The 6,302-nt window shown below is 32.6% G+C and overlaps 1 protein-coding gene across 1 annotated transcript; it reads right to left on the bottom strand.

Annotated features, from left to right (window-relative positions):
• Positions 1-1,872: 1,872 nt before the first annotated feature.
• On the bottom strand, positions 1,873-5,986 carry LOC114369583 (E3 ubiquitin protein ligase DRIP2-like). The gene is made up of 7 exons (XM_028326817.1): positions 5,324-5,986; positions 4,216-4,315; positions 3,405-3,777; positions 2,842-3,224; positions 2,709-2,759; positions 2,271-2,343; positions 1,873-2,186 (listed from the first exon to the last, which is right to left on the bottom strand). The coding sequence occupies exons 1-7, from the start codon at positions 5,478-5,480 to the stop codon at positions 2,013-2,015; spliced, it is 1,311 nt and encodes a 436-aa protein (XP_028182618.1). The 5' UTR covers positions 5,481-5,986; the 3' UTR covers positions 1,873-2,012.
• Between the last annotated feature and the right edge of the window lie 316 nt (positions 5,987-6,302).

Below are 6,302 nucleotides of genomic sequence, written 5' to 3'. Positions count from 1 at the left end.
TTATTTTTATTTTCTCTTTTAAGCAACAGAATAAATGCTAATTCTTTTTACTATGATTATTCAAAATTAACAAGACGATATTCGTTAGTCAGTTGTCACGTGCCTAACTTTTGGTTCCCTTATAAATATTGTTAATTTTATTCCACTTTGGCACTTCTAGTGTGTTGTGAAAAAGGCAATATGTTAGATTTGACAAAAATGAACGAACGTGAAGTCGTTTAAGAAACTTCAATGATATATTAAGACAAACTAAATCAATCTTAAGATGCCTTTTCGATGAGTAGTTATCTAACAACTGCTTTTACTTGCCAGCAGGCTTTAGATTACTTGAAATTTTACCCGTTTTAGTTAGTGGTCCTAGGAAGTTGGAACGTGAAGAAGCTACATAGTATAAACCTTATTAAACGTATTGCCTAACTGTCTTGGACTATTGGGAGAAATGAGACAAAAAAAATTATTGTGAAAGGCCGCATGTTAAATAAATAAACCACTGGTGATTCGCTGAACAGAATTCTTCACTCTTCCAAATTTACATTACTAGCGGAGTTCTTCTCTTTTTTAAAACTCTCAAGTCTCAACTATTCACAGCGTACACTGATTTAGTGTGTTTGGATGAGCGTTTCTAAGATTGTTTGGAATAAAATTAATTTTAACTAGAATTAATTTTGAAGTGATGTGATTTATGTTTGGATATTTTATTATAAAATCAAGTTAGAAGTAAAATTCAGTATAAAATTTTGGATTCAACACAAAAATTACTCAAAGTTATTTCAACTCAAAATTAATTATGAATGACTTATAATCAATTATGAATTTTTCTATAACATAAAATCAAACATGTGAAAATATATCAAAAATTAATTCTAAACTTAAAATCAATCTTTCAAGTTAAGTCAAATCAAACCAAAGAGGATGATGTTTTATATGAGAATGACTCTTTTATGCGAGAATAAGAATAATCATTCTCATCCGTTAGATTAAATGAGACTTTAATTTGAATTTAAAATATTCTAATTTTAATTTTTCATTTTAATCTAACAGATGAGAATGATTTCATTCTCATGTAAGAGAAATATTTTCATATGAAACATCATCTCTCTATAGATATAGATATCCCAAAAAATGTGAACAAATCATTTTTGACAAAAAAAAAATAATATCAAACTTATCATATGATTAATAATATATAAATACTCTTATATATCAAATGTTCCATTAATACTTATTTTTTATGATATCATATCATTTATCTTAGGCATACTTCCTCTTCTCTTTCTTTTAAGGTGTCAATAGGTGTCTAACTTATTTTATAGTGCTAAATGCTAAAAGCTAAATCATACTGACATGCGGGTTGGATTATATTAGTAACAAGTAAATTCTTTATAATTAAAAAGTTTCAAGATTTTGTTGGACAGAATAGCAATTACAAAGTTTGAGATCACCCAGAAAATATTATCAATTTTAAGAGCCTATTCGGATATTGAGCATTTATCAAAGTTTACTTAATAAGAACTTAATTTATTTTTTTTTCAATAAAGAATTATTTGTAACTTGGGAAAAAGAAAATCTAATTTATTTTCTTACATACAATCCAAATATATGTGTGTGAATAACACATACATTTAATTTCTTGCAAAGAATTGTATGCTAGCAGTGATTTGTAACGTATACATTTTAATACCATCAATATCATAATACATCTAACTTCTCTCTCATTTCATTTTCACCTTATATTTTTCTTATTTCTTTCTTCATCTTCTATCACATTTATTAATTTCTCTCTTTCTTTTTTAACCTCTCTCTCTTCCTTTAAAATGGCTAGAAATGAAAACAAGTGAGAGATTTAAAAGGCTCATAACATGAAAGAAAATCTAACTCGAATAATCAATAAAATATATTGTAAATCAAGGGTATAATGTATATACCGCAAATACAACTCAATCAAGAAAGTTTGGTGCTTCAAATAGACAGAAAAATAATAAAAATCCTTTAAGGAAGCATAGCAGGGTAGTTTATGAGGTGTCACAAGCCTTTCGACCATATGAAAGGACCATAATAAAATCCTTGGCTGAGCTTCCAACAGATGCCTGAATCCCATTCTTTGGCACTGTTTGCAACCACATATCTACTAAATTTCGTAGTTGCAATGAAGATAAAAGTGCCCGACCTTGTAATGTGATCTCCACCTGAAAGAGTAAATCAGAAAAACCAATAATTAGCTACACATTGTTTCACTAAGGGGTTAGTTTTAGAAGAGAGAACCAATTTACCTCTGCTTCGCTACCAAGACCAAGCTTCTTCACGAGATACTTTTTAATATAGGAAACAGTTACACTACCATCCCTGTGATGATTTGAAGATTTATCAGTGGAAGTTATCAGTTATACTATAGCAGTCTGTGCTTGATAAGGAGATAAATTAGAAAAATTAAAATAAAAATTACAAAAATGTCAGAAACCAAAATTGTCATTTGCCAATGTGGATGATAATTGATAAGAAATAAGAATGATATAATATGGCATATACACTGAAAGTATAGTTTAGACTTTTGACCATATAAAAGTAAATATACAGAAACACTGTTTTTCAAAGAAACATCAGCCAGATAAACAATTACTTCATGCATAGCATGCTCATTCAGTCATTCAAGCACTGAAAATGATCAGCCAACAAGAACTCATAACAGAAAATAGGAATATGAAACTCACTTGACCCTTAGGTAGCTGGAGGATAACTGTGGCAATCGTGCACTTGCTTTCCTGTATACAGAAATTCAAAGGTCAGATACTCAACAATTAGCATAACTATCAAAGTTAAATAAGCCATAAAATGTATTCACACTTCTCTTCTGCAGCAACCAAGCAGAACCATATTGGACCAAATTCTTTGTTGCTTTTGATGTTGGAACCAATCTCAGGTTGTGCAGGAAAATTCAAGTCCTCAGAGATTCTGAATGTTTTCTCTTGAGTTCTCAGAGGCCTTTGGTGTTGGACTGAATCTGAGTTTGAAGGAGTTGATTCATTTTGATCAGCAGCATTGTCATGGGAGCGCACTATTGGAGTGACAGTATTTTCTTGCATGGTGGACTTTTTACGAGGCTTTTTGCTTCCAGGTTCCACCAGGGAATTTAATGGCTCAAACATATCAGCCATTTCATTCCTAAGCTCAGAATTGTCCCTCTTGTTGGTCTCTGGTTGTTGACTTGAATTTGCTTTCGAAGAATTCTGCTAATCATAGGAAATAGTCAAGCACTAGAACATACATGTGAAGATCTTTTGAAACAAAAGTGAAGGACAAAAAGGATTAAAATAACTTTAGCTTCCTGAAAGCAGAAACAAAGTAAGGATTAAGAAACAAGAACCGGATAAAGATTAGAGGACAAGAAAAAGATTTATAACCATTACCGGAATTTTGATTTTGAGACTTCCGTTGGAAGTTTCACCTGGGGGAAGACCACCATCTTTCTTTTCTTCTCCCCCTACTTTGTCAAGTTGACAAGAAGGAGGTGGTGCAGAGCGAGTAAATTTTAATCTAGCTGCAGCTTTGGCTCTTCTTGCGGATCCTATTGTATAACTAGAAACTTCTTCCAGAGCTTCTACTTCACCACGCTTTTCATCTTCTGCTTTATCAGGTTTTGAAGCAGCTTTGTCTATTTTTGTATTGTTTTTTAACAAAGATGGAGAATTCTTCTTTCTGTTGATGTTCAACTTGACTGAAGCATTTTGTTCTTCTAATGGGAAAATTTTATCCCTCAAATCTTGCAGACAAGGATCTGGCCTGTTCATTTCCAAAACAATATAGAAGTCAGGTAAAATTCAGGAAAACTCCACCTATAGGGAGAAAAAGAAACAAATGAAAATTCCAACCATCACAAAGAAATAAGAACAGGAAAAAAAAAAAGCAGAATTGGTCACATCAATTTTTTCCCATGGTGCATGCACAGAAGCAAACAATCATGATAATCTCAGATTACAGTAAATATCTCATTCATTCAGTTACAAACAACCATATTTTTTGGCCTATCCATGCATGCTTCTATACTGAAAATCAAGTAATTTCATGGAAAAATAAAATTTTCCTATCAAGGTAATCACATGATCATATGGATTACAATGCTATGATAAAGTGATATGTGACCAGTTAACTGCAGCAGAGAGAATTATAGACCAATCTGTCAATCGTTTCTGAAAGTAGAGTCATGTTCATTGAGACTACCTTAATTTATCATGTGGAGAACAACCCAAGTCTCTATTGCATATTGGACAGTGCTTTAATTTCTCATCTATTAACTTCTTGTCTACACATTCCCTGCAAACTGTTGTTAAACTCAAGATTTAGACTTGCAATTTGCATACAGATTCAGAAACATAAAGGTAGATGGAAAAGAAAAACAATGAACAATTCATTACATGAAGAAAAAAAAAACTTAAAGCAAGGGAATAATGGAGACTGAGGCCTAGTTTCTAGCACAATCATACACAAACCTTGGTCCCTGAAATTAACATGACTAAGCATAAGCACAAGCTCCCAAAAATGCAAGAGTGAATATAGAAGAAATCAACAATTAATTTGTGTAGTAAGTGCCAGATACATCTTTCACTCTCTACCTTCATATGTTATCCCCCACTATTACCAAGCAGACACTGTTTTTCTATCATACCAAGGACCCTTTAAGTTTCTCAAAGTAAAATTATTTCACTGAATATCAGGATACAATCATGAATTTACTGACAATTGGAGAGACAGATATTTGCATCAGCAAATAACTACGCATACCTTGTTCCTTAGTGTTTGTAAACATGTAAAAATCTAAACTTGCTTCATTTCACCAAAGAATATTAAACTTATCTAACATTATTTTGATAAAAATATGCTTCTTTGGAATCATCTTCATGAAAAGATATCAGCATTTCAATTGAAACAAACAACTAACTAGAGTTATCATGCAGATTGAAGACAGCGTGACATTTTGCATAAAAAAAATACAGAATGCTACGAAATATTTGCTAGGTACCACATGATGAGTAAATACTAAATGTAAATTTTTGTGCTGCATGGAATCTAAATCAAGTTATCATTAACAAAGTATTTCAATAAAGTCACTAGATAAGCAGGCCATAAAACAGGGTGATAGGGCATTATGGTTTCCAAACACATAAAAGGGGGAAAAAAAAGAAGGAAAAATTAAAGACCGCAAAAATCATGAGCTGCGGCAACAACAACCAAGACCCAAGAAATTAGTTTTATCAGCATAAACAGTATTGAAAAGTAGATCACAAAATTGAACAGAAAAAAGGTAGATGAGAAAACGAAGCACACTTACAACTATGACAGCATTCTGATATTGTGGTGGCGTTTCTGAAAAACTTATTGCACAAAGGACATGTCACGCATGCTGAAACCTTCTCATAGTTGAGCTTCGCCGCTCCCATTGTTATTGTCTTTATATCTGTCTCTGTCTCTGACAACGACACACTCATAAACAAAAAAAACACACAGCCACCTCCGTACTCACGTAGCCCGCATGGTGCATGTCACCAAACTAAGAAGCAAGGGATAAAAAAACACGCCACTTTTGCATCATTCTCAACGAGAACGAGAAAAACGAAGAAGATAGATGCGACTACCAGAGAAAAAAACAAAAGGGTTTTAAGAATTGTGCATGATCCTATGAAGGGTCGTCTCGTCGAGTCTAGATCATGGAACGACGTCGAGGAAAACGAAAAAAGTGAGATTCTTTTGGAGTATCGAACGTGTGTGTCTTGTTCGATTGGTACAATGGTGGTGCTGCTGTTTTGGATTTATCTCTTGGAAGGTGAAAAAACGTAATCGAGAATGAACCTATCTTCAATCTATCTGTATGCTTTCATGTGTGTGTGAGAGAGGATGTGTTTGCTCCAAAGAAAGAGAATGTTACTGTGACAGAAGAAATGGCCTGTGTTATTCAGGGGTGGCTTTGAGAGTACACATAAAAAAAAAGTTCAAATAGGACTAGGGAGATGGGACCAATCCTTCCTCTCCCATAGAAATTCTTGTATAGTGCAAGGCCACCTGGTATATGCTCTTATCTAATTTTTGTGTGACAAGTAACTGAATTTATTAATTAATTTTAAAAAATCAATTATATTATGAATATTGACCGAAATTGATCCAAGATCATAGACACGTGGATAGTAAATCCTACGTAATATATTTTATGGTTTTTTTCTTTTTGTTTTAATCTTATTATAAATGTACTTACTCGACTCTTTCTCATTGTATATTCATCCAACCAACATCTTACAGATAGCATCTTAATTGTT

The sequence above is a fragment of the Glycine soja genome, chromosome 10 (genome assembly GCF_004193775.1).
Source record: "Glycine soja cultivar W05 chromosome 10, ASM419377v2, whole genome shotgun sequence".
Classification (NCBI taxonomy): domain Eukaryota; kingdom Viridiplantae; phylum Streptophyta; class Magnoliopsida; order Fabales; family Fabaceae; genus Glycine; species Glycine soja.
This window is presented reverse-complemented; position numbering and strand designations above follow the sequence as displayed.

Bases quoted from the DNA above. Each gene is read 5' to 3' on its own strand.
- LOC114369583 (XM_028326817.1), bottom strand. From the start codon at position 5,480: ATGAGTGTGTCGTTGTCAGAGACAGAGACAGATATAAAGACAATAACA. The intron at 2,760-2,841 runs GTGTGAATACAT...TTCTGTATACAG, and splicing joins TTGGTTGCTGCAGAAGAGAA to GAAAGCAAGTGCACGATTGC. The intron at 2,187-2,270 runs GTAAATTGGTTC...TTACTCTTTCAG, and splicing joins GTCTTGGTAGCGAAGCAGAG to GTGGAGATCACATTACAAGG.